General features: G+C 45.5%; 2 protein-coding genes across 3 annotated transcripts in view; both read right to left on the bottom strand.

Annotated features, from left to right (window-relative positions):
* The window catches only part of LOC104577994 (netrin-4), a 166,708-nt gene that overhangs the window by 99,833 nt on the left and 39,011 nt on the right, over positions 1-27,864 (bottom strand). The window lies entirely within an intron of this gene.
* Positions 135-13,001, bottom strand: CFAP100 (cilia and flagella associated protein 100). 2 transcript variants are annotated; one of them, XM_088528326.1, is made up of 13 exons: positions 12,893-13,001; positions 11,429-11,535; positions 10,166-10,358; positions 9,666-9,733; positions 8,864-9,027; positions 8,437-8,517; positions 7,126-7,542; positions 6,140-6,191; positions 3,413-3,564; positions 2,784-2,919; positions 2,156-2,358; positions 1,113-1,206; positions 135-248 (listed from the first exon to the last, which is right to left on the bottom strand). In XM_088528326.1, exons 1-13 carry the CDS (start codon positions 12,999-13,001, stop codon positions 135-137), a joined length of 1,890 nt encoding a protein of 629 aa, XP_088384452.1. The 2 variants fall into 2 exon arrangements, with proteins under 2 accessions (XP_088384452.1, XP_088384451.1); XM_088528325.1 differs by having other exon boundaries at positions 3,413-3,561.

The raw sequence follows: 27,864 nt of genomic DNA, 5'->3' as shown, positions 1-27,864 counted from the left end.
GGAGCAGGAGGAGGGAATGTTGTGGGGCTGTGAAGCTCGTAGTCAAACAGAGCAGATGACTCAGACCTTTAACAGACCATGCATTCACGCAGTACAGTTTTCTAAAACCTTTTCAGCCCTCCGTGTTGTGCCGGTCAAGTGAAGTAATAGAGCTGCTCTTGCTTCTCTTCATCCATCTGCTCCTGGGTCTGCTGCTGCTTCTCCTTCTTGGCGGGAGGGTGCGAGCGGAACACCAGCCTCCTGCCCGTCTGCAGAGATGAACGAGAGGCACCAGCGTGAGCTGCGTCGGGGCTCCCCGATTCCCAGGCAGGTTTGCATGTGTCTGCTAAGCTTGTTTTTTTCTCTTAAATAGGTGTCAAGTGGCTGAAGGCTGGAATGTGCCACTGCTGCAGTTTCTACAAGGTACTGCTACGTGCAACTGTTCCCTGCCTAAAGCCTTGTTTGCACTAAAGGAGGAGGGTAGTTAAAAAAGGCTAGAAAAATATCTGAGGGAGCTGCAAGGCTTTTATTTGAGATTGGGTTCAGGGTGCCTGTTCTCACTCTCCCGGGCTGTCACCAGCTCAGTGCAGCACTGAGAGCTGGACGCCCTCCTGATCAGGTTGGTCTGTGAAGCATCAGCCGCTCAGTTAGCAGCAGGAGCCGTGGCCTGAGGCCCTCTGCACCTCTCAGGGGTCACATCTCAGTTTGGGGTAACATGGGGCATGCAGGAAAGGGCACGTTTTGATCCTACAGCTGAACTGGTTTAGTGGCTTGGTGCCGTTGTAGGGAGTGTCTCCTGCTGATTCCCCTTTGGAAGATTTTCATGCATTTTCTTCCAATACTGATAGATGAGCGAGTTGAAATCAGCTTAATGAGAAGATTGGCAAGGAATGGGCAGGACCATGTGGTCAAGACACCCCCATGAGGGAGAGGAAGGAACTGGCATTAACACCGTAAGGGAGTTGCTTAAGTTTAGTCAGTCTTGTAAATCAGATGACACCTGAGTACGGGTGTCACCTGACAATGGAGGCCCCTCTGACACTCTTTCCTTAGATGGTTGATGTTTAAGTACCCCCATTTTCTCCCAAGGGGCTGTCAGATGGGGTGTTTAGTCCAGAGACTGCTGAACTTACCTTTTTCTTTATATCCGCCTGTGCTCTGGCCAGGGCCCGTTGCAATCTTTCCTCCTGTAGCAGCTTCTGTTGTCTTTTCTTTTCCTCTCTGAGCCTTTTAGGAAGAACAAATATGATCTTGTGATCTCCAGAAAAAAATTAAGTTGTTTTCACAGTACTTTCTTTGTTATGTTGCATTCCTTCCCCGATTCTTCCCCTCCATCCCCAGTGTAGGGTAAATATCTGTCTGCTTTTGTAAGTTAGAATGGAAAACCACCCATGGAACATCAGGAGGAGGTATCACACCCCTATTACTAAAAGATGAAGAAGGACACAGAGAAAGAGAGCAAGTAGAAGAAATATCACAGATCTGACTCAAAACCTCATGCTACTATTTTTTTTTTTCCACAACATGGACCTGATTCAGCTAGGGATGTCCAGTTGCAGCTTTACTGTTTGCATGGGGAACTCTCATGTACTGAGCCAACTGGAATGTATGACCACAGAACCCCATTTTTTGAATTCATTTGCTACTTTTTAAATTTAATTGCAGAAGTTAAACTTCAGAGTTCTATAGCAACAAGCATTTAGTAACTGCTATTGTTGACAAATACCTTCAAGTGTCTTTTCTGACAGAAGAGCTGGCTGTGTCAGATGCTCATGTGTTAAATAATTATACAGGTGCAATTTTCTACTTAATCAGGCTAAATATTGTCACTACAAGTTGTCATCTTAAAAATACAATTGTCATTATTGAATTTGTTCAAGAGGTTTGTTTTTCTTTCTTTATCTCCCTTCCAGATTTTGCCCTTCAATTTAAGACACAGGTACCTTTCCAGTCTTTTTTAGTACAACTGTGGGCTGCTGCTTCCTCATCAGGACACACAAGTACTCTGAATATGAACCCCTTACAGGAGCGAAATGGGATGTATTGGTTACACGTGAGCTGTCATATTTCTGTTGCTATTTCCCGGTTTGATCTGGCAAATGGGTCCCCTTCGGTGGCTTTGCCTTTAGGTGTCAACACTTAAAAAAGTGATGCTCATTTCTGGAGGAGGTCTCACCTTATCCGCCGTTCTTTTTCTTTCGCTTTCTCAGCCTGCTCTATCTTTGCTGGCGGGATTCTCTCTAGGCACTCCAGTAACTCGTCCAGCTGTTTCTCTATCACTGCTAGCATCTGCAGCGTCCCTAGGTTTGCCTCGTTTTCTCCAACGCAGCAGCGATAGACTTCCAGCACCTTTTTGTTCAGGTTCGCAAGCATTTTGTCCTAACGGTAAGAGAAGGCAGAGTGAGACAGAACCAGGAGGTACCAGCCGGGTTCTGCCCAAAATCAGTCTGTCTAAAAGAAAACAGGATTAATATATTTCCATCGCCTCCAACGAGATGATAGGCTTGTTTTCTGGTTTGCTTAGCCCTGATGCTGGGAATAGACAGCTGTGGGGAATGGACAGGCTGCTGCAATCCTCTGCAGACCCTACTCCCAGCAGCAGCGAGGACTGGACGTGCTCGTCCCAACCTGCTACTTTAGCAACGCCTCTAACCAGCCCTTGCTGCCTCCCTGGTGCTCAGGAGGACTCAACCCTCATGCTGCACCCGGCTGTGCACTCCCTTCCCAGGCTGGATTTGGCCGGTGGACAAGAACAGGGCATTTTATTCCCGCACCAACCCCTTTCCCTGCTGTGCAGGGCCTACCTGGACATCGGCTTGGTATTCTCCGAAGGAAAAGAGGCGAACTCGGAGCTTCAGATCTGCTGCGGTCTCCTCCTCTTTGGCAATGGAGCATTTGACGGTGGCTGCAAGCTGTTTCAGCTGCTCTATCTCCTGGTCCCTAGCCCAGGGAAGAAGGCAGGCATGGATTTGGAAAGGGCATCCCTGAAACACAGGGCTCCTCGCTACCGTACGGCCGGGGACCGTCCCTCTGGCTGCCGGCAGATGGAGGTAGCACCTCGTGCCCCTTTTGGGAACGCGCACCTATGCCTTGGAGCAGAAGGAGCTTCTGACTTTTCTGAGCTAGAAGCAGTGTAGCTAAATAGTATTCACATTTTTTTCAACTAATGCAAAAGGTAGATTATACTTAAGAAAAAATCACAAGTAGTTTAACTGCACTTTATTGAAATACTGTATGAAAAACTATATTGCAATTGCATTGGGATTTCCTGCTGGCTTCCACTAGGAAGAGTCCACACTGAGCAGACCATCATGCGTGGTCTGCAGCGTAGCCCCATGGCGACGTGCAGCTTGAGGAGGGATCACTTGTGTTCTAAGGATTTGTCACAAGGGTCCCCTTTCCATCACTTACCGAATTGCAGAATCAGACTTACATCCTGTTACATGTGCTGATTAAAGTGTGTCGGAGCTCATCCAGAGTTTCCTCAACATCTTGGGAATTCTGAATGAGGGATAAGTTCTGTTCCTCCAGCTCCGTGAAAATAGACAGCAGTTGCTGGGGGTCAGTAAAATACAATTCCAGCTCCTGGAGTGAAAAACATGTGATGAGTCTGTTCTAGCCTCTTATCTAGTGAGCTACATGGAGGTTGGTCTACACCGGTATCTTCTGCTGGTGCATTATATATATACACATATATATAGCTTTCTTTTTTTAAAAAAAAAAAACTAAATTTATAGCCTTCATGATAGCAATGACAGCATGAGGGTGAGAATTTGTATGTATTCCAAAGAGCTCGCACTGTAAAGAAAAGATGTGGTTTGGTTCAGCAGAAAAGGATGGTTAAGAAGGGGAAGAGAGGAAGGCTAAGGACTATATGGGCTAACGGGAGAATTATGCATCCCAGTTATGCATGGATGGTGTAGATCATTGTATCCTTGTGTGAGTACAGATATGGTGTAGCAGCTGTGTTGCCCTAAGGATGCGAGGGAGGGAAGGCCCTTCCAGTCCTGATACTTACTATGCTTTCTCTGATCATCTAGTTTCACATATCTTGGCAAACTCAGAGGAATTGCCCTGAGTTTGTGCAGATTTTAATGTCTTGATTTGAGATCTGAAGATGTCCAAACTCACCTGTTTGTTTTTTTCCAACCCCCTTGAAAAAGTTATTTTTTTTTTCACAGACTTGCCTAAATATCGTGCTGTTTGTGTATGGCTGGTTCGCTCCAAGGAACTGAGAAGTTGAGAAATTTTCCTCATTTGTCTTTGGAAAAAATCATCCTTCCTCAGAATGGCTTTCTGGTGTCTTACAGCAGTGTGGGGAGGAGCGGCCTTGGGTACAGAAAGGTGATTTTTTTTTTTTTTTTTTTCTCCTAGGGGCAGGCCTGTCTCTGAGTCTCAACTTTTTATGTGGTCTGCAGCCATTATGGTAAATCTAAGAGAAGCAGGAGGTAAGACTTACCCTAAAAGAGAGGCAATGCCCATAAAAAGTCTGTGTGTTTTATTGTTTGGCTTAATTGAGAGGGTGATTTCCACTTAAACTCAGCTGATGCTAAAACAGCAGAGACTTTTGCCTTAAGTCAGTAAAGATAGTTTGGAATGGGGGTGAAACTGAAGCAAGATCAGTCCTGGTTATTCAAATGTTCTCCCAGATTCTTGGGTACCTGGTGGTCCTTGTCCCTGTAAAAACCCTCTCCCTACTTCATGCAGAGTGCATAGCTTGATGTATCTGCACCAGTAAAATGCCTTTCAGGGAGTAAAAACCGGTGCAAATGCTGGGATTTGGAGCTGAGCCTTTGGGTAGGCACATTCATGGGATGCTGACTTTTGGGGCAGAAAGCCCTGGGAGGCTCGAGAAAAGCCCCAGCAGCTTCGGAACAAGGTGCTGTGAGGAGGTAGATGAAAGCTCAGACCCTGGTGCTGTTAGAGGCAGCTGGGAAGTGGGCACTGGGGTTCAGGTGTCCTCCATCAGAGAACATCCCTGAGGTGCCGGTGTGAGGAATGAGGGGGAAACCCTTACAGGTGGGTAGAGTTAAGAGAGGAAGCTGAGGGCGGGCAGGGCAGAGTCAGCACCTTGTTATTTTGCTTGGTCTTTGCTGCATTGATGTCAAGAAGCAGTCAAATATCTCAAGAAAAATGAAGCATTAGCTGAGATGGCTCCAAGTCCGTGCAGTGTTACCAGACCTGGTAGGACCCTGTCATACCTGCCTGCTCTCCATGTTTCTTGCTCCCAGCCTCCCTCAGGGGAAGCTTTGGTCAATCCATCCCTTTTTCCCGAAACATCTTTTTGCTCCCATGTTGTTAGCAGCTGTGATGAGACCAAGAAAGTAACAGACTGGAAAAGAAAAAAATCTGCTACTAAGAAAGTAGCATAAATAGCTAATTTGATAGCTGGATGGTTGTTTGTGCAAGATCAACTATTTCCATGAGTTGCAAAAAAGATGCATGTGAAAATGTTGGCTTTAAATATCTCTCAAATTATTATTTTTTAAATTTTATTTTTAAATTCATGTTTGTTTGAATAAGGATAGAGGTAAGTGGGCTCTCTTGGGTGAAAAAAATGTTTAAAAATAATTATTTTAGAATACTGATGGGGACTAGGATTTTTGCGATCCAGTTTGCTGCATTTAAGATAAGTATTTGCCCTCAGCTCCACTTTCATTTTGATTGCTTTGAGCTGGAACCTGTGATGTTTATGTTGGACTGACACTCGATGAAGTATGACAGAGACCACCTATAATAATTTTTGTTGTTGTTGTTTTATGTTGTTTTTAGAGCTCAAGAAAAGACATTTTTGTATTATAAATGAAAAAAGAATGCTGTTGCTCTTGGAAAACTTCAGTTTTGGGCATAAGATGATAACTTTACAAATCGTAAAACCTCTTGTTATGTCATGTCATATCTTGTTGGAAGGTTGCAAGCTTTGAGGTGATGGTAGGTTTTTGGAAAGTGGAGAAAGTAAGTTAATTCAAGATATTTATAATACTGCTAAAAACATAAACATTTATGGCTGCATATGATTAAACATACATTTGTAACTAATGGCTACAGTAACTCCTCAATCTCATAATGAATTTTTAGAAGGTGAAATAAATTAGTAATATCAATAAATGCCTAAGAGAGGACAAACAACGTGTAAGTATTTCAGTATGAGATGTCTGACCTCATCCTCCTCGTCCGAGCAGGTTTCACTCTCTTGATACTCCACTAAACTTCTGAAAAGGCATTCTGTGTGTCAGGTCCTTAGAGAAACGATAGCTCAAAGCAGAGCTTGTTAGAGCATTTAAAACACAGCAAAGAGCCAGGCTGACATCTGCAAGCAACATCTAGACTCAGTTCCAGGTAGGCAGCAGCCTCCCTTTCTGTTGTGCATTGGCCATTTGCTCCTGAATGATCCTTTGAATATTTGCAAGTCTGGGTTCTCCTTGGAAGGAGCAAAGTCTTGCTCTCCCTATGGGATATGTTACTGCTCCTACGTGGCATGCTATGGCCACCATGGCAGTCTGCAGCCTTTCCCCACATAGTGGAAAAAAAGATTGATGGCCCCTTCCTCTGCCTTGTCTGCTAGTGTTAACCAGCAGTGCAGCCTCTTCCCTGCTCAGCCCTGGGACAAGTCGGTGCCGGTGCAAGGGAAGAGGCACCTGCCTGGCCAGACACTGCTCATCATGTTGCCCTCCTGTCCCCCGAAGGGTGAAAACTCTCTGCTCGCACCACCCTAGCTCCAGCCTCACTTGTGCCCACAAGGCTCCAAAGAGGAGCAGAGGGAATGGTCCTGCAAGCAATGGCTTAATTCAAAATCTCATGTTAACCATGGAATTTTGGTCTTAGGAGATGTATGATCATCTGCTACCCACACTTTGTTGTTCCAGGCAATTGCTGGCTAAGCCTCAAAATGCTGGAGCTGGCAACACTTGCTTCATACGCCCACCTGCCCATCCACCTCTCTGCCTGGCTCTGCTTATGGCTGAAGCCTCTGTTACTGAAAGCAGAGAATCAATGCAATGCTGGTCTACAGTGACCCTGGGCCTTCACTCACAGCAAACCAGCAGACAGCTTGCCAGGAAGGTGAGGAGGAGGTTTCCTCTATACTGGCCCCTGTTCAACCACGTGCTCTCTATAGTACCTGTGTTCTCCTTGTCTTGTACTTACAATTTATCTGTTGATAGAGGCTTCAGAATGTCTTTGAACTCTGACCCGACCTCACATAATAACCTGAAATCCGAACTTCCAGAAGACAGAGAGCTTTGCACATCTAAATAGCTGGTTTTGGATAGATCAGCAGCTTTTGTCCTGAAGGTCAGATCCTGGCCTGGACAGAAGGGACGTGCACTTAGAGCGCAGGAATGCCCAAGCAGGGAGTGGGAATCTCTTCCCTGGCACTTACCCTTCTCCACAGTGGCGCGACGAGAGGCACTTTCTTCCTTACTTCTGGAAGTTTTTCTCAATTCTTGTTCCTTTGTGTGCCTTTTTGCATATTCTTCCTGCCACTCTTTTGGAGACAGCTGATAGAGGAAGTCCCTGTACCTCTTGTACTCCTGCAAAGTATCCTCAAATTTGGATATATCACTGAGGTGAGAGAAGTGGACAAGCCATGCAAAGTTTGTTAACGGGGTGGAAAACGTGAGCAAGTTCTTTCTGACTCTCTCTGACTCCTGAAGAAGGGACGTGTCCACATGGATGTGCAAAGACAACCGTGAACCTGCCCTACACCTGCTTTCTGTGCTCCCTGATATGGAAGGAGCTTGATCACATCACTATGACCAGACTCTCGCTGTGTCTGATCTCAGCCTGAGCAGACATCAAGGATGTCAAGTTCCTTTGCTAAACAACTGCATTTTACTTCAGAGGGGGTAGGAATGTGCACGTGATCAGTTATTGTATCTCAGCTGATAGGTGGTCACTCTTTCAGGTGCATATTCATCTCTTCAGGAAAGACTATCTGTTCCCCACACACTGTATGCAGGGAAGAGCGTGGCAGCTTTTAACAAAATAAACAGCTACTTTATTACTGAATGGTCATGGTATCATCAGAAAAAATTCATTTTTCTGTCAGTGAATCAAACCTCAAGCTATGTTTCATGACTTTAGTGCCAACCATGAACTGAGAAATCTTTCCAACTTTACTTTCAACAAGAATTGCTTTTTGGGAGTAGGGATGTACGTTTCAGGTCGTCATTAAAATGCACAATTAATTTTTGTTTGCCTTCTACTCTGAAACTAAACGTTTAATTTTGGTCTTGGTTTAGTTGCACTTTTTAAAAATGCAATTAACAAATTAGGTTATTTTAGAAACAAAACCAGTATCTGGAAAACAGAAGCTGAAACATCCTGATGCTTTTAAAATGGAATATTTTTGGAACACTGTTTTAGGATTTCTTTTTCCCACTGAGAAATGCAAGCATAATGCTATACAGACTGCTAAACGTTAGGTAGTAAAAGTATTCAGTGTGCAAACATTACCTTTCAAGGTTCATTATTTGGGAAGTAATCGCTTGGATCTCCATTATTTTCTCTGTCTTTGCTGCCGTTTCTTTTTCAGCACTAGGGAAGAAGGCATAAACATAAGCTATAAAATAAGCCAGCAGTTGCTGAGTAGTGAACTGTGTGTAAAATAGAGTATGCATGTAAAATAGAGGGAAAGATGTGGGAAGAACTCCAGAAATCTGTCTTATGCATGAAGATGCACCACAGATGCTACCCGGCTCCTATGTGAAGGCCCTGCTAGCAAAGAGGGTGTGAGGTCCCAGTGACACTTGCAAGTCACAGCCTCCCTAGGGAAAAGCCAGGATACAGAGCTTTCCTGAGTGAATACTAAACCTCCAGGGAGAGAGAGCAAAAAGAATCTAATTCAAAAGAACATGCGAGTGGTTCCCTCAGTTTCCATTACATTTTCAGAGCTTGAACAGATATTTTGTCGTTCTCCTTCAGGAACTCATCAAACATGACAGCATCCTTTTCCAGGTGGTCTTCAGCCTTTTCCAGTTTTCTTTCCTCTGTCTTTGCTAAGTTCTCCAGCCTCTGAATCTCATCTCTCTTTACTGCCATGGTATACTGAAATGAATCCAAAAAGCAAGACAGACACATTGGTTGGTTGACTTGTTCTAATGTTATTCTGGTTTAACTTTGTTCTTGGTTATAGTTTTTGTCAGAGCGTATGAAGATTTCAAACCAGGATCTTGGTACATGGTAGGTAGGTAGAGGCCAGGAGATATTTTTGAAGTAATATAGGAAATTAGCAGTGAAACTAAAGACAAAATCCAGGAATTCCAGCACTGCCTTAAATCCTGAAGGATAATGGTTGATTCAGTTGTGCTATAGCACAAAAGTGCTACAATAGAGGTCAATAATGGGGATATGCCAAGAGGGATCCCTTATTTTGGCTTCAGAATGACTCCAGGTATAATCTATATATGGGAAAGTAAGGGCCAAGATGTCAATATTTCTCCGGGTCCCACAAATGAAGTGGAAATAGTTGGAGGGCTGCTACGGGTGTAGCAAATGACTTAGTTTCACCTCTTTTTGGTGGGCCATGGGCTATGAGGCTCTTTGATGCAGGACTCGGACCACCAGCTCATGAGGTCTGATTTCATGAGACCTCCCTGGTGTAACCTCTAGGCAACAGCTGTTGTGAAGAAGCAAAGCAATACAGAATTAAACAGAAAGCAGCACTCTTAAAGAAAGCCAAGTACCTCAAGCAAAAATATCTGTCTCCTGTTGTTTACGTAGTCACGATAGCTCTCTCTTTCTAAATGCTGATCTGTAATGAGAATATAAAGTTGCTCAGAGAAACATGGTCAAAGCAAAACACATTGAATATGGAGGCCTTCATGAATTTGGATGTGGTTGACACTGGGGCCAGTGGTCCTAAGCAGGCTATACCATTGTGACACTGGTTTGGATCAATTTTGCGTGGGCTTTGGTAAAGTTTCTCCTCATTTCAAAGGCAGAGGTTTTAGCCCTGTGTGTGCTAAAATCCAACTTTAGGTCAGCTTATTGTAAATACCTCTATGACACAGTCCTGCAAACTCTAGGGCAACTTCTGTTCTGCCTCCCAGCTGACACCCAACTCCATGAAAGCCCAGCTACTTTGGAGGCCTAGGAGGCCCCATGAAGTTGGCCAGAACTATCTGGATGGTGAATATCTAGCTTCCAGTCAAGCAGCACTACAAAGATAGTTAGTGTTCCCTACCTTTAGTAAGGGCTGTCTTCCAAGAAACACTATCCTGAAAAGCTTTCAGTCTGTCTGTTTCTGTTGCCTGTTTTCTATCCTCTTCTTCTTCCTCTTTCTGCAGCATTTTCCTGAACACATTTTGTCTTACATTTATCTGAGTGGAGTAGGTCATTTTCTCATATATTTTCATGGTCTTCCTCCTTTCACGTTCCTATGAAGAGATGTCAGTAATGTGAGTAGGTTGTATGCTTCATCTCCTGTGGTTTTGAATGTCACAAATAGTTTATTCAGAGTCTAGAAATGTGCAAGCTTCTGGTATCTCACTAAAGCTTATTTGCTTGGTTTTATCTGACTAATCCTGGTGATGCCTTCTCTCATTGCAACCAAAACACTTCCTCTCTTTTCTTAGTGTTTGTTCACATTTGTTGCTATTCTGCATCCAGTCACCACAGTTTGGCCATGGGGTAGGCTGAGGAAATCGCTCAGCAGTCGTGTTTAGCACACTTTCTTTCTGAGCTCTTCCTCGTGCTCTTTTGGTGACTTTGACCCCAAGCAGACTATCAGTCATCAGTATGTGAGGCGAGGAGGCTTTCCTGAGCGTGTTTGGAGTCCTTGCCTTTGTGATTTGGAAATGGAGGCCTCTTCCATGCTCCTGCCTGCCTTCTGCAGCTGTGTGCAGTACTCAGACCCCTCAGTGCTCAGAGAACTGTGCTCTGCCCTTTGCATCACACACCCAAAGAAAAGTCCTCTATGGGGATAAAGAAGAAAAAGATATTCCACAGACCCAGCTCTCTGGTCTGGTGGGTTGCTATATCTTGGGAATAGATATCTAAGGCATGAAACAGATTTAGTCCTTCTTCCTAAGCATTTGTGTAGCTGGTAGTTCAGGAGAAGGTGGCATCAATCGTTAGACTGCAGCTTTCCAAGCAGAAAGGCAACTCTGCTGAACTGGAGAGCAAGAGGTCTTGCACCAAAGCACCTGTGGTTATAAATAACAATAGCACTCGCAGGCATCTCCTGCAGAGAGTGTGGTAAATCTACCTTTCAGTAAGAAGAAAAAAATACAGTGAAAATGCAGATTTTGCAAGCCTGTGCTCCAATCTCCTCTTGGTAAAGTTAATCCCCCATGATGGACCTCAGTGGATTTGTAGCTGAGTTAGGGGATTCTCAGCTGAATGTGTTAGGTACTGTTGTGCAGTAATTTTTGATAATATTTATATTGGCTGCTTTACTGGGTAAAAATCTGTGAAATATCTTTTAGTCTAAAGTTTGTATACATACCTTCTTAGCTTTTTCTCTTTCCTTGTCCCTTATTGAGAAAATATCAATATCTGAAGGGAGCGTAAATGGATTTTTCTTGGAATTTTCTTCATCCTCTTCTGAACTTTCTGCAAGAAATCCATGAAAATGTAGAAGCTGCAAAGCAGACGGTTAGCACCCAGCACAAAGGAGCCTCATTCTGCTGCATTCAGTGTCATGCCTGGAGGGTGTCCAGCAACACTAAATCAGGACTGGGGAGCTGGAGAGGGCTTATAGAAATGCTAGGAGTTCTCTATAACCTAGAGCTCTGTATTGCTTATGTTACGTGACCATGGTCAGTTCAGGATTTTAACCTGGGATGTTACCAGTCTGGAGCTGTTTTACCAGGGACAGGTCCAGGATATAAAAGGATCTAGGACCAGCTGGAGTGCTGGCAAGAGAGCTCTCACCAGGCAGCCACAACAGAGGACTCTGAGGTCGAGACTTCTGCATGTTAAGTTCAATAAGGTAGTTTGTCTTTTATTGCTCATGCAAGTCTCAGCTGAGAGGAGAGAGGGAAGTTGGCTCTCCTGAAATAGTGGGTTTGAACACAAAATATGACACCATGGTTAATTACTGGTCTCTCAGGAGCAGCAATACTGTCTGTCTTTTAGATGCTAAGAACCACCGCTCCATGCCTTGAGGAAATGAGATCCTGCTGTGACCTGTAGCACCTCCAAAAGTGTCATGCTATAGTCATTGCTCCCTAGCTCTTACTCGGTCACAAAAAGATATTTTTTTCTGTCTAGGGTGCTGTCTGCCTTTAATGTTTTCTTGTTCATCTTCCATATGGCAGCAGCTGTTTAAACTGGTATATGTAGGTATGTATGGCTGTTATTCTTCTATACCCTTCCAGCCCCCTAACTATGCAGGCATTGCTTCTAAAAACTGACAGCCTGCTGCTAACTCAAGCTGAATATGTGTCTGGTTCATGACAGCTAACTGCTGACTTTTCGTAACATTTAACAAACTCAGTCTCCAACAGCAGAAGCCCCAATATACCAGGTGTCAACTGTCTGGACCTCCTCTAGCTCTTGGTAGGTATCTAGCTCTCAGGAGAGGCAATAACAAAAGTATAACGCACAATCCATTCTTAATAATGTAAGTAATCTGAATCAGTTGTCAAAGCCTGAGGTACCTTAGGCACCCAAGAAAACAAGGAAAACTTGGTAAGGAGTCTTGGCCGTGCTAGGAGTTTTGGTCAGTCAGTGGTGAGCATCTGCTCTGAGAAGCCATTGAAGGCAGGCCCAAGACTTGTGTTCTCTTACAGTATCTCTTCCCCTTCCCTAGCTTCACTTACTGAAGCCTTCATTCACTGTTTTCCTCAGGCAGAAGTTGTATGGAAACTCTTGGGGACTGTCTCATCTGATCGGGGGCAGAGGAGTATGAACAGAGGCCTCCCCTTTGAACTGAGAGCAAAGAGCTGCACGAGCATCGGGACGTTACCTGGCAGCACAGGCTGTGTTTCACCGGCGGTTCCAGGAGGCGGAGAGAGGCTTTCAGAGCTTGACTTGGTAGGTGATGACGTCTTTGGCCCTGCCCTAAAGAAAACCATAAACAAATCAGTTTAAATTAGGGCCTTGCCAATAGGTGATGCAGTAGGTTTTACAGAAGTGGTCAGCCTGTGGCCTTTCTGAAACTTAACCACTGAGCGGTTAATAACAAAAATCTTCAAAACTGGGGAATATCTGAGTTCTAGCTTAGAAAAGGAGTCTTTTGTTAAGGTATTTTTGGTTTGAGATTTTGTTTTTAATAGCTTGTTTGCACTTTTTGAATATAATGCTGAAAGCTACAGATGCACCTGTTGTGCTAACTATAGCTATAAAGTATACATAGCATATATAGCTATAATGCAGATAAAAAATAGCCTTCTTGCTAGAATCATTTGGTATATATTTCACTGCTTCTGACATTTTTATGTCTCAGTAGCTACATGCTGATGGCCAGTAGTATGTGAATGAATAGATAAGGCATTCATGGTTTTAATTACTGATATATTTATCCAATGTTTTTGCTAGCATCAAGCTGCTGTGCAGAAAAAAAAAAAAAAGCTAAACATGCAAACAATTCTTAGCATAATATAGTAAAATCCATCTCCATGTTCCCAGAGCACTGAACAAGCATATGTTTTATACACTGAAATAATTTAAGCAGTACCATAATCTGCAGAGAAGTCTCATTACGCTCACGAGGAAATCGTTCCAAGTTTTGATCTATGGTGCAATTATTCTAGGGACAGATGTGTCCGATTTCCAGACACGCACGCTCACACATGGAGAAGTAAATCATTAGTGCGTGTGATTTCCTAGTGAAACACATCAGTTCCTCGCTTGTCTTAATCAAAAGTCCTGTTCAGTGTTGAAAACAGAAAAGAAATTGCTGCAGTATTCCCTTATCCCTTTATATTTTGTTTTGGCTTCTCACCCAAAGGAGACCTCCCCGTGCTCCTCTCCGCTGCCCGCCTTGGTGGGACACGGCCCGCTCGGTGAGGGGCCATGGCCGCTCTGTGCGTCCGGCTCCATTGGCGCTTTTGTCCTTCTCGTGTTTGTGCTGTCATGGAAACCTCCTCTCCTGTTGCCGGGTGGCATCCGACGTCATACAGCAGAGAAGGGCTTCGTGCTCCGGAGAGAACCGGGCTCAGCCCCTTGGAGCTGAGGTGGATCCTCCCGGCTGCGGTGGGAGGTGATCCCAAACCACCTGCCTGCCCTGGAGGGGCTGCTGGAGGTCCTGGGCGGACACGTCCTGACCACAGCCAGCCCTCCATGTGGAAAAGAAACATAGGTTGAGGGCTAAAGGATTTCCATAGCTTTCTGGGATCTTTTTTTTTCATTATTTTAACCCACTGTACCCCATGGCCTGGGCCTCAGGCATTTAGTTGCATCTCTGCAAGCAAAGCAGTGGGTTGAGGAAATGAGACCTGGAGCTGAGGACTGAAAAACTGACTGTCATTTTTAGTCGCTCTGTGATTTTGAGCTCTCAGTTTTTAGCATCTGCCTTGTTTTTTGCTGTCTGCAACACCTGAGCAGTTAGAGTTTAGAGGCTGCCTGTGATACGGGTGAATGAATTGCCATTTACTGGAGGTTCTCCATGTGAACTGTGCTATGGAAACCTAAATATTATGTTCTGTAGTAACATATATTTCTACAGATGGTTCGGTAAAATATGAGCTGAAAAAAATAGTTCATTTTCCAGGGAAGGAAAGATCTCTAAGTCACATATTCTCTCCATCTTGTTTCTGAAAAGAGGAAAAACAGTTTCCAATGGATGATATTCTTCTTTAGGCTCTTTAGATTTTGTATTAATGCATTTTGAGCTGTCTGATATAGCAGTTTCTTTCATTTTCTGATATATTTCCAAGCAGCTTTCTCGTCTGAATAAGTCACACAATAAGTAGCATGATTTTCCTAAGTGCAAACTCCCATTTGATTGTTACAGTTCTTTTCCATAATTGCACATTCTCAAGAGACTGGATTCAGCAGCAGAAGGCAAAATGCTTATGAAGAAATTTCTCTTTATTTTGCACATGAATGCTTTAACTTTTAGCAGTGATGCAGAAAAACATGGTGCTATCTTTAGTATGTTTTGGGAAATTTCCCAAGCGTACTGGGGAATATGTATCAAAAATAAGGCAACAGAATGATTGCAAAAAAAAAAAAAAAGAAAAAATCAGGAATAAATTGTGCTTGAGATGCATTTTTCTAAAGGCATAGCTTCAGGTGGTCTTTGTTCAGAAATAGAGGTTTACTACAGAATGGCAGATCTGAAGCAGTGATAACATGAAGCACTCATGGAAATATATAACAAACCTAGAGAGTTGTACAGCTGTAGCACTGTTAGGCATGATCTCTGGCATCACAGTTATAGATACATCGTGCTGTCTACACTACTCTGACTGCACACTTCCTGAAACCAGAACAAAGCTTATTTTAGGTGCAGAGGTGTCATCTGTGAATTATTGGGAATGTACCTGCTCTTCAATGCGTTGGTTCCCTGTTTGTACCCCACACATACCGTAAGCCATTTGGGCTTTGTGTTTCCTTGAGGACAAAGAAATTTTTAAGGCCAGGAGGACTCCTGGGATCTATTCCTAGCCACCATGGGCTTGGTTAATGAATGGAATAGCTGTCACCTGCACATCATGGGAAAGTCTGCTGGGTGGCACTGGCTGTGGGGCTGACTAGTGCCGCAGCTTGGAAGCGATTTCCTTGTATAATGTAGCTCCAGGGCACCAAATTTGTGGAGGTTATTGAATGTCTGGACAGTTTTCTTGGTACATATTTGAGGCAGGCAGCTTGCATGATAAGATTTACAGATTACCGCATGTGCTTCCAGCAGAAAGATGGTTGTGGTTTCAGGTGCCTGTGGAGAGTAGTTGAGTTAGGACGTGGGATTGGGATTTCTTGGTGATTTCTTATTTCTTAGCGCTCTCCATTTCTTTCTTGGTGGGATTATTTGATGTCTCCACTCCTTGGTCCCTCCTTGGGTGATGTGGGAACACTGATACCTGCTGCAGAAGAGCTGTGAGAGTTAACTAGTTTTGGCAAAACATTTTGAAATGGCTGATTGAGAAACGCAGCTAGAGATGAAAGCTGAATAAGTATCTAGATAAATAAGTACTCCTTTGTAATCTTATCTTTACAGGAAACTCACTGTGTACCCAGGATACTGCACAGGTCACTCAGCAGTCGTGTCCCCATTGCCTGAAGTATTCTCGAGGGGTCTCATTTATGTATTTTGCTTCAGCTTTTGCAAAATGAGCCACAATATTTACCACAGAAAGAGGAAAGCCTAATTGTAATCAGAAAATGGCCTGGAAATACCAAATGGCCTGGCAGGTTTCTTTCTTCCCCGGGCCTCTCGCTCTTCTCTTCCCTGGTGAACACTGTGGCTGCAGAGCCCAGAGGAAGGAGGACCTTGTGGTGCCTGCTCACCCATAGCTGTCTACTCCCTGTTCCCTTCAGTGGAGATTTATCTTGATGTATTCCAGAGGAGCTTTATCTTGATGTATTTTCCTGCTTGGAAAGTGTCCTCTGGGACCTTTGCGCAGCCAGAGCCAGCCACGAGATGGCAGCAACCTTGTATTCCCAGAGCCTGGGATGTGGCTCCATGACCCACATTCCCTTCTCTTGCTTTTCAGTGTCACTTTTACCTTAAGGATGACGTTTCCAGACACGAAGAGCAACAACAACAAAAAACCCTGGCTCATCCAGTGGTGGTGACGAGGAGATGCTCTGTGTCTCCTTTGTGGTGGGACGCTCGCCAGACTGGGCCAGTTGCTTTGATAACGTAAAGCTCATTCCCGTGTGCTGAGGAGCCTTCCCTGCAATGACCACGAGCTCTGCTCTTCTCTGAGACTGTAACGAGGCAGATCAGCTCCCTGCTGTGCTCCTGCTCCTGAACTAGCACAGCCAACGCCATGAAGAGGCAGTTGACACAGATTCCCTGACTTCTGTGCTGGATTAGTCAGGGTAGGGACAGATGGGTGATCTGTGACTTTTAGGGGTGTAGCATAGCCTGATGAAAATGCAGCTGAGGATGATGATCATGGAGTAATACGGGTTGGGAGGTCTCTGCTATAACTTCCTGCTCATTTCAAAGGGAGATCAGGTTGCTCAAGGCCCTGCCTTGTGTGTTTTGGAAACCTCGAAGGATGATTGTACAGACTGTACAGGCAAGGGAGGGGGCTCTGGGAGCCTGAGGCTGGGCCCCCAGGTAGCCCCACTGACTTGTTTCCGTACGGGTATAAATATATGATATGGATGCAATTTCACAGCCAGCTATGAATAACCATTTAGATGTGATCCAAACTGAAAAGCCATAACCAGTTCCAGACTTCCCTCAGAGCTGTGTACATTTGAGGTGCAGGAGTTTGCATTTGGCATATTATAAAGAGAGCCACCATGCTGAAGCCCAGGAGACTTTCCTAACTGTGACTATAAATTCACACTATTTCTAGAGACAAATGACCCAGAGTTTGCAACTACGTGATTTTACAGCAAGTTCTTAACGGCACAGTTCCAGGATTTTTTCCTGGCCCTTGCTTTGTGGCAGCGCTACAGCTGCTGTCACTGAATGGAAGATCATCCAGCTGAAATTACCCTGCCTGAAGTAAAGATCCTTTTTAGCACGGTCACAGTGATGGCCTGAGGAAGGAAGAAGCCACCACACAGGTGGGGGAAGGTGGAATTGCCCCCCTAGTAACAACCTGTGCTTGGATCATCTTAGTGAGATACTGACCCGCAGCCTCATGGTTGATAAACAGGGGCGTCCTGCAAGCTCTGCACACGTTGCCTTCAATAGCAGTTTACAGATCTGACCAAAAACGTTTCATAAAATGAAATCATGGGCCATGCTGATTTCTAGGAGCTGCAAAAGGGAGCACATGTTTTACGGCTCCAAACTCTTTCTGCTCATGGGCAAAGGGTTAAAGATAAAAAGGACCCTGGTGTTCACTTTGCACCTGACTGGTTTCAGCCCTGCCTGGAGAAAAGGCGGAGAAGCTTTTACAGGAATTGTTACCGGGGATCCAAAACTGTGGTTTGTATTCACAGGATAGCTCATGGTATCCACCTTCCCTTGCCAGAGAATGAGGCATCACTGGCTACTTATTGCACTGTCTCAGGAATGTTTGTTGCCAGATTGGCTGTTTCCTACAGGATCCGTATATTTGCAGCCCTATTTTACGTATGGAGCTGAGAAGCTAAGTGACTGCTGGTGCCATGCAGCAGGACTCTGTCAGGACAAGCCTGAAATCCACTTCTCATAGCTGCTTGGTGACGGCCAGCACAAGCACGTTCCTGCGCAGTCACAGCTTTGTTGCTTGGAAATGCTGGAAAGTTTCCACATTCTGTTGCTATTCCTTTGCCTGCACCTGCATGAATGAGCGCTGTCCTCCACATCAGGATGTCAACAGATCCTGTGGCTTGTTTTCCAGTGAAATGTCTCCTCTTGGGTAAATATTACATCCGAGATTGCTTTGCCAGTGGCTTTCCTACCTAGAGTTTGTACGAGTCAATGCCCTGCTCGGAGATAAGGGGAATTCTTGCTGTGAGTGCTGTTTGCTGCTGGGCTATGCCACCCTGCTCTCCCTTACAGGCCTCTCCTTTAAAGGCCTTTGAATGTGGCCGAAGAAGCTCTGGAGAGCTGGAGATTTAGCAAAGTGAGGGAAATTTAAGACAAGCAGTTGAGCGCTTGGGCAGGGCAGGCAGGCTTGTTTATTCCACCAGCCGTGCCTTGTAAATTATTCATTGCGTGTAACAGAAACACGCGGGTCCTCCAAGGTCTTCCTACGAAGGGTGGGGTGAAGGACCACACCAGGAAGGGTATCGGATCCTGGAGAACCCTCCTGCATCTGCCAGCGTCTGCTCCACAAAAAGGCCTGTTTGCAGAATGAAACTGAGTCACCAGCAAGTGAAGTGGTGCACAAATGTGTGCGTGGTGGGTATCTGTAAAAACTCTTCCCTATCAGTTTTCCCCACAGTGGGAAACACAGATTTGCAGTTGGTTGCAGTGACCATACACACAGTTGATGGGCATATACCAAATATTACTGCACTATAAACTTTTGCCTCTGTGAAACAGAGAAAAGCTTTCCAAAGAGCAAGAGAGATCAGAATAGCCGGCTAAGCAGAAAGGAAATCCAGCACACTTCTGCTCAGCAATTCTGTGTGTAGACAAAAACAGACTTCAACTAATTAGAAAGAACAGCTGCTAGCTGGAGCATTGATTGGAACAACTATCATCTTTTGTGTTTAAAATCTGTATTCTAGCTTTCTTGTAATAGGTTTAGAGAGAGAGTATAAAAAAGAGATTTAACCCTTTAACTGGCTTATTTCATTGTGCACAGCACGTTCTTGGAGGAGAGCATAATGAAATATCCATGAAGAGGTTTGGATTCATTTTTCGGGAGCAAACAATCCTCTAATAGTGCAGAACCATCAAACCCAGCGTTCTCAACCCTTCCTTCTCATGGGGTTGTTAGTAAAGTGATCTTCCTTGGCTTTCAGAGGCCCTGTGAGAAGCTCTGGGCACGGGGCCAGCCACTGTTCTTTGCTCTATGTGTTGTATTGAGGAGACACCTCTTCTTTAACCTGTGCTCATTTGTTTCTCTCAAGCCTGTGTTCCTTCTCATTAGACTTGATGTATGATCTACAGAAAGTGCAAAGAGCTTATCCGACATCTGATACACTTATAAATAGCACGTCTGCCCTGCTACAGTTCTGTAGCTGTCCCAACATGAGCAAACAGTCAGTGTGTTGCACTCTTCCTGGAACTGGGATGCTATCGAAGATTTTCCTCTAAACCATCCAAATTTGGCCTCTGCTGGAAGCCGGGTACACGACTGCAGGCACCGCTGGTCTGTTCCAGATTGGCAGCTCCTCAGTCTCATCCTCCTCTCCGATTCCTCCCTAGGAGACGAGGCAAAGGCGCCATCTGAGTAATGAAACTCGTGTTGTTTCCTGTTCTCCCTGCGTCTGTCCCCAGCCAGTCCCTTGGCCCAGGCACGATCTCCTTCAGGGCAAGTCCCCTTCCTTGCCTCCTGCCTTGCACATAAGTCACCCCAGGCTCCTTTTATTCCTTTCTTTCCCACACCTTCCATTTCCTGTCTCTCTGTTAAGGGCAGATCCCGATTTCCTGATGCCTCACCAAGTCCATCAGGCTCTGGCAGTCCTTGCTGAGGTTTGTGCTGCGACACTCCCGTGCACCAGCACTCCCCATCTAAACACTTGGGCTTCCATGGACCAAGAGCCGCAAAGGTAACAACCAATCCCCAGTGCAAACCCCTCCACTCTTTTTGGTACGTATCCCTCAAATGCTTTTTATTTTGCTAACTTCTTTGATAATTATTGTCATTTTCCACTCCCCCACACACTTTGAGTGAGCCTCAAGTCCTGAAGAAATCACCAAATAGAGATGAATTTGGGCAGGAGACCTAGGGAGGCTTAAGAAACTGACTGGGGTATTTAAGATTATCTCTGACTCATTTTCTTGTAGGTCTGATGCAAGAAGTGAGTCAGATCCGTCCGACGCGGCGGCAGACAGCCGAGCGCAGCGCGCGCCGCTCCTGCTGTTTTGCAAATGGAATAAAGTTCACTTAGCGCAGCAGGACACGGGCTGTATCTGCCATCAACTCAGAGGCCTCTTGCCTTAAAACTAGCTGCAGACGTGCTCATGCGGTAACTGCAAAATGCTCTCAGGTACGATGACCTCCCAGGACCTGCCAATTGGCTCTCTTGGTTCCCCGGGTTTAACCTCCTCCTGTATCCCATGGCAGGACACAGAGCTTTCCACCCCAGCGTGGGATGGAGGTGCCCGTCCGAGCCAAGCAGTCTGCATGGGGCTCATGGGCTGTTTCTGGTTGGAGGCATCAGTGAAGGGTTGGCTGTCTCTGAGGGGCAGCCCTCTTTGCAAGGGAAGAAAAGGCTGTTTCCTGCAGCGCTGAGTGGATCATGCTCAAAACACTCATGGTCCCAAGCTTCTTTGCAGCCAGTATCCTTCCCAAAGAGCATTCCTTTAAAGAGCTTTCCCTCAAAGCGACACTGCCAACAATAGTCTCACTGTAGCTTTGGTTTTTGGCTGCTTTCTCTTCCTAGTTTGGAATGCTGCTCTAACTAAACGATATCCCGTTTCCCAAGGATCCTTCAGTCTCTAAGTCCTCCTTTGCCCATGGTTCAGCTGTTGACTGCCTCTCCTGGGGTTGGTGGTCTAGGTAAGTCATTCCTACGGCTTCAGTTCTTGCTGTGTTGTGCTCTCCATGCCCATCTTCCTTCTGGAGGTGTCTGCAGTCTACTGAGCAGCAGCAGTGAAACTCATATGCTGAGCTATGAGCGTTAGACAGGTAAGGAGATGAAGCTTGTTCACGTTTGTCTCCTTACATTTGGATCCCATGTTCTACCATCACCTCTCCTTGTCAATCTCTATCCCGGTTTCACTCTCATCTAAGTCTCGGTGGTCATCTGGCTTAGACTCTGCCTATTTACATCTAACAGGAGGTGAATTGACCTCCTACTACAACTTCTCTGGCTTCCATCCCTGCAGCCCCATTCCCCGCTCTGGTGGGGCAGTCACCTCTCTTTCAGTGTGTTGTTCCCCGGGAACAGCAATCTCCTGGTCTGCCTCCCTGAGAGCAGAATTAGCAGTTGAGCTCGCTGGAGAAACACATTGCTGCCTTTGAACTGCAGGCTGTGTCACTGGAGGTCTGTGATCCCCTACCCAGTTGTTCTTTGCTGCTGCTGCTGCAAAGTTTCCACCCTAAGTGTTGTAAGGTGTATCCTGACCCTAGCCTTTTCCCTGGGACAAAAGGTGTCAGGAATGCTCAGAGCTTCTGCCAGAAGTTTCTTTTGGGAAGAGCAGTAATCTCACTCTGCTGGACATGGATTTGCGACAGGTTAAGCCATCACCCTTGAATGGCTTTTCTGTTCTTGTTCCAACACTGCTTCCTAGTTGGAAACCTGTATATGATACGAGGAGGGATGTTGCAACACTGGGAGGATGAACCAGGCGTGGGGACAAGAGCCATTTCTGCTGCTGAACAGGCCCAGCTGCAATCAGGTTTCCACTCAAATGGGTTTTCCCTCTCACCCCATCTCCCATGTTGGTGCAAACCCATCGAACCCTGTGTCTTAGGAGCACTCATCCCAGTATCAGCGGGTCTGTGAGACCCTGGGGCACTGCCTGGCTCAGCAGGATCTGTCTGCCCATGGCTTCTCCCCCTTTTGGCAACACCATGCCCAAGGCAAATCACCGGCTTTGGGAACAGCTTTGGTTTGGGCTCAGATTGGCAACCTCCCGTTCAAATTCTAGCAGTGCATCCAGGTAGAGAAACCAGGCTGAAACGCTTGCCGTGCTGTCCCCTCTCTTCTTTCTCAGAGGGTAAAATCTGCAGCTCCATCGACAAATGGTAACATTTATCAGGATAACACGGTGGCCCACGTGGGTCTCAGCAGACACGGGGACTGTAATGCTGAAGCCAGCCAGAAAACCGCTTGGCCCATTTTCCTCTTGAAGGTGAGGAATGAGGAGGCCGCAATAATTGAGCTGTCAAAATTTGTCATCATTTGTCTGAACCTCAGTGAGCTCCAAAGAAGGTCGAGAAGCGCCAAGTTCTCTGCCTGGCCTTGTCCCAGGTGAAGGCTGCCTTCCAGAGTGGCTTGGGAGCCTCTTCTCAAGGTGATTTTTCAGCATTTTCACTCCTTCCTGCACCTCTTGCTCTGGGTTGCTGCAGTTTTCCCTCTGGCTTGTGTTTTTATGAGGATTTGTCTCACCCATTGGGTTCTGGGGACTGGGACACCTTCCGATCCTCCATTTCCTTCCAGAAAAGTGGTGCCACAGCTGGGCCTCACCCGGAATGCCTGGATACAGTCCAGCTCCAGCCCCAGCGGACTGTGGCTCTGCTTACAACTTGTCTGAGTCCTTTGTAGGAGATGTGCAGACTCTCATTGCCTTTTGCCAAGCTCCCACCTCTGTCTTCCAGTTCTTTGGTCCATCTTTAAGTCCGGTTGCCCCTCCTGTGCTCGTTTCCTCTCGCTTTGGCAAAAATATTCACCTCAAAGGTGACATCCTGCTCTCAGATACCAGAGCTGACGTGTTGCCCCATGCATTACCACATGCTGGAGAGCCCTTGAGGACTTTGCTTGCTCCTGTCGGGGTCCAGCTCAGCTGGCTGCCTTGCAGCCTGTCTGCATGTGCTCTGAACTCAACTCCAGCCTTCTTTTGGCTTCCCCATGAACCTTCCTCAATTCTCGTACTCCTGAAAAGACCTTAGTATTTTCATGCACTTTTCCTGACTGAGGAATGCCTGGGGTTTTTGTAACTTTTATTTCTTTTGTCCAAGCCCATTTGGGCTAGGGACTGTCCTGAGGTTCCAAGGGGTTTAGAAACCCTCTTTTTCTGCCTTGCACCAACAGCCCAGCTTGAGAGGACAAATGGGTCTTTTCATTCATCGCTTTGCTGCTGCCTGCTTGTGGCCCCTCCATTTCAGAAACTCCAAAAGCACATTGTTAAATGGCTTTTTGAACTGACGCCCGCTAATTTTATTTACTTGCCAAAACTACTTTTTTTTTTTTTTAATTTTTATTTTTTTAAAGCTCTGAAGGCCTGATCCTGGACGCACCGAGCCAATGTGCTATGAGGCACAGTTAAGCCTGATTCTGCAGTAAGGTTTGTTTCAGTGTTGCACAACCCGTCGCCTCGCCGGGGGAATCGTGTGCAATCTCTGATCTGGACAGACATCAGCGCTTGAGACATCTCAGACCCGCGGGTGGCTCTTGGGACCCCCAGTGTCACTAAGGGGGCAATGTCCACCCCTTTGGTACTGTGTCAGAAGCTGAGTTTGTGTTCCCAGCAGTGGCAAAGCCAGGCCTGGCAATTTTCTCCAGCAGCTGGAGTCGCTTGGCCACCGCTAGCTCCAACTGAGCAGCCCAAGTAGCAGCTCACTGAATGGCAGCCCAGGTGGCCCCTGTTGCTCTGCACCATGGATATTTGCTTACGTGCCTGCCCATTCCCTTGAATTCCAGCTGCTCCAGTCATGATGAAACCTACGACTGAAAAAGGATGGAAATTGCTTTTAAAGGGAGCATCTTCCAATTTCAACCTGAGAGCAGGATAGCGGCCGAGATAAAACTCTAGCAAACTTGCAGCCTTTTGATCTTGGGGCTCAGGCTGGCACATGTAAATGTGTTTTATCTTGCAACTGCAGCAGCCAGCACAACAGAGGGTGCCAATAAATCCCTTGCTTTGGCTCGGTGCTCATCTCCTTGGGACTGGCTAAGAGAAAAAAAGCCCACTATTTGCCAGTAGCTATTTTGAACGCTTGCTGCTGAGGTCTGCTGAATGTAGTGACAATTAAAGCAGCAGCCTCAGCTTGCAGCCTGCTGGTGATGGTGAAATAAAGGTGGCAGATACATCTCTACCCGTGACTGTTTGCAATGGGGAAGGTTTCGTGATGCTGAAAGGAAGGAAGAGGGAAACCCAGTGTTGGGGTAGTGGGAACAGGTTCCCCGAAGCAAGGACTGTGCTCCCCAAAGGTATGGCAGCACCGCAGGGGCGAGAAAGGAGCCGTGCAGCTCAGCGGGACGTGATGCACTGGGACCTCCTGGCATCGTTGCAAGCACTTCTTGAACCTTGCTGTCTCTTCACCCGACCTAGCCCCTGATAATGTGCATTTGCCATCTGCTTGCAGCAGGCTGGTTCCTGCCCTGGGCAGGTGGAGTGAGATGTTGGCTGGTCAGCTGCGTGTGGCTCCAACCTGCAGTCCGCTCCAACAGCTCAGTGCATAGGTCAGAAGCAAGGAAGGAAAAGGTGCTTGACAGCTTTAATTTGTATATGAATGCCCAGCGCTTCCTAGACTCTTCTTAGAAAGGTGCTGACAGATTAAGAACAGCTCCCAAGCTTAGATTTTGCATATACGTGTTTTTTCCGAGTTGTAAATCCAGCAGGAGGAGTTCCAGTGTGACTGTGTGAAATGTCCTTCCTTCAGGCACATCAGCACTGTCCAGCTGCACGAGGAGCGCTGGGCTAGGGCGCTGCAGTCTCCTGGGACGTACACAAGAGATGACCCGAAATGCAAGCAGGAACGTTTATGAGGCCTTGATGTCCAAAATACAAAAAATGGAGAGAAAAAAACAAAGTGAAGAAACTATGAGATGTATAAAACAGCAGAAAAAATGACGAGTTTAAAAAATGGAGAGGGAATTGGGTTTTTAACACGTAGCAATATAGGTAAGGAAAATATCTTTACAAAAAGTATAACTTTGAGCTGGATATAGGAATCTGCCACGCCCTCAAAGTAAATAGTTAATTACCGGATCAATGCTGATAAAGATCCAGACTTTGCAGTTGATTTCTTCTCCTCTGCTGAGCCTGCCAGTGAAATTCCTGGTTAGTGCTGGTGTTGCTCTGGGCCCATGGAGACTAGCCCATCAGTAAGTAACTTGCACATGCGATTATAATTGATTTTGCACGCTAAAAGCGAGAAGTTGACATCCTGGAACCACTGGCCTTGCATTTTCTCTGACCAGTGATAACTGTTCTCTCTTATTTTGGGGGTGAAAGGAGAGCTTAGCTTTCTTGACTGGTTGGTCATCCTAGCGAGGCTGTGAAAAAGGCTGGCACTGCAATGCTGTGCTGTTTAGGGGACAGAAATTAGCCTATATTTGCCATAGGGGCTGTGATATTAGGGCAACAATGCCATTGCAAGAGAATTGCAATAATGAACTTCAGCAAAACCTGACAAATTAGCCTGATTGATGCTTACCTGTAATAACAGAGCTGATGCTTGTTGATTGACAGGAGCAGTAGTGTTACCCTGAGAAGCCCTTCAAGTGCTCATTAATTCCATGGAGGACTCCCAATTAGATACAAACTCAACTCAAAAAACAGTCTGGGTCTAAGTGCTGCCCAAGTATTGGGGTAAGTTGGCTTCAGAGCCACAGGCTGGTGCTATGTTGCATCTCTGTAACAGATCCCAAGTCTACTTGGTCAAACCCTGGGCAACTGTTGATACTCTTTTGGAGAGCAGAGGTTTAGAGCTACCCGTTCCCTAGGCAAAGCTGAATTAGCATGGTCATTAAGTGGAGGTTATGGAAGAGTGATGCAATTAAGATGTGCTATTCTTTCCCACTCAGTGGCTACAGGTTTTTGCTGCAGGAACTGCCAAATTCCCTCCGCCAATGACATGATTCAGGCTCCCTGGAAGAAAGTACTTTGCCATCTCCTCCTCGTCTACGTATTTTTCACCAGTCAGCCTAAATGCATCTTATGAACATCATACGTGTGTGCAATAGTGTACAGCATCACATTACTATCCTTGGTGAGCAGATGGAGAAACTGAAGAGCAAGGAGATGAGGTAAGTTGCTTCTGGGCATATAGACAATTAAAGAGTAGCTAAGTGGGAAAGGAAATGGATTCCTTCCAAGCAGTGTTTATGGGGAAAAAAAAGTATATATGCCAATGGTCTGAACTGAGAAGTCGGTTATTTCTCAAGACTCTGGAAGGGATGACTATTTTGCCTCTAAACACCTATTGAATACGAAAAAGTGCATCTTTAGATCACAAGGTATATGACTAAACTTTCCCCAAATTTTCTGACAAGTCCAAGGTTAGTGTGAATGAAAGCGCTTGGTATGATCATGTCTGTATTTTGGGGAGGTATAATCCAGGTCTGAAATCGTGTTCTCTTCATTACTTACATGGCTACTAAGGATTTATTAGATGAGAAAATAGAACATGACGTTGCAATGGATCATTTTTAAATGAACAATGTCTTTGTTTTTTGTCTTGTTTGTTCTGCTGAGAACATCTGCTCTGTGACAAGCAATCAGGTCTCAACAGCAGCACAGTAAAACTCAGTCCAGGACAAAGCAAGCTGCTAAGAAGCTCCAGAAAGTGGTGCTGCTTGAAACAAGCTGAAGTATTATTTTGAAAGCTTGCATGGAAGAACAGAGTTTTGCCAACTCCTACAGTTGGACTTCAGAGTAACTGCTAAGTGGGTAATTAGTCCCTTAGGAACACAAGAGTCTGGACAAATATAAGACAGAACAAGAGGGGAAAAAATGTGTATGAAGGATTAACTTTAAAAAACAAGCTAGAACATTAGTCACAGGAGGGATATAACTCAACATTCATTTAATGTTTATTTCTGTGATGAACAGAAATATTGTTTTTAACCTCTATACTGAAACAGGAAATCGGAACTTTCTCTCTTTTTAAAGCAGCTGGAACTGTTTTATTGAAATTCATCTCTCTGATAAGAGGGGAAAGGGAAGAGTAAAGAAATGCTCAGAAGACACTGCAAGTCTATCAAGAGTGACTTGCACTTGAGTGGAGCTGTGAAAAAAATCACACTTACGGAGCTGGCTCAGATGTTATGTATTCTCTGTTGTGATCTTCAGCGATTCCCCCCATCATGAAGACACAGAAGTTGGCGATGGTTTCTGAAGATAACCCTCCTTCCCCAGCATGAGTGTTTGTTCATGGTCCACCCACAAATCATGCTCCTATTTTGCTCTGTATTGACCAACGTATCAGCTGCAGGGAGGTGATTCACTTATAGGACATGTTGGGGAATCTTGGCCTGCCACTTTGCAGGGTTTACGACAACTTGGTGAAATACAACTTCAAAGAAAAGTCAAAGCATGTGAGACTTCTTTCAGGTTATACATTGCACATGTGATTGGTCCTGTCCTTCCAGAGCCACTGATTCATAGTCCTACACTGCAACTATTGACTTATTTGTAGAATTTCTACACTCAGCTTTTGTGGTTCATTGCTCCCACTATTACCGTACCAGCTGCAATCTGCTGATCAGCCCTCTTCCTAGAACAGTGCTCATATTGCTTTGGATGTTTGGTGCTTTGAAAAGAACATAATTCAGGTGACTCTGCAAGGAAATCAGACTTGACAAAAACATCTATTCAAA

Source organism: Tinamus guttatus, unplaced genomic scaffold (genome assembly GCF_059628265.1).
Source record: "Tinamus guttatus ecotype Peru unplaced genomic scaffold, ASM5962826v1 Tinamus_guttatus_pri_ptg000307l, whole genome shotgun sequence".
Classification (NCBI taxonomy): Eukaryota; Metazoa; Chordata; class Aves; order Tinamiformes; family Tinamidae; genus Tinamus; species Tinamus guttatus.
Note: the sequence above shows the minus strand (reverse complement) of the source record. Positions and strands in the feature narration are given on the sequence as shown.

Coding starts and splice junctions, on each gene's coding strand:
- CFAP100 (XM_088528326.1), bottom strand. CDS start 13,001: ATGGTTTTCTTTAGGGCAGGGCCAAAGACGTCATCACCTACCAAGTCA. Junction 6,192..7,125: donor CCTCTATCAACAGATAAATT/GTAAGTACAAGA, acceptor ATGCCTTTTCAG/AAGTTTAGTGGAGTATCAAG. Junction 3,565..6,139: donor GCTCGGACGAGGAGGATGAG/GTCAGACATCTC, acceptor TTTTCACTCCAG/GAGCTGGAATTGTATTTTAC.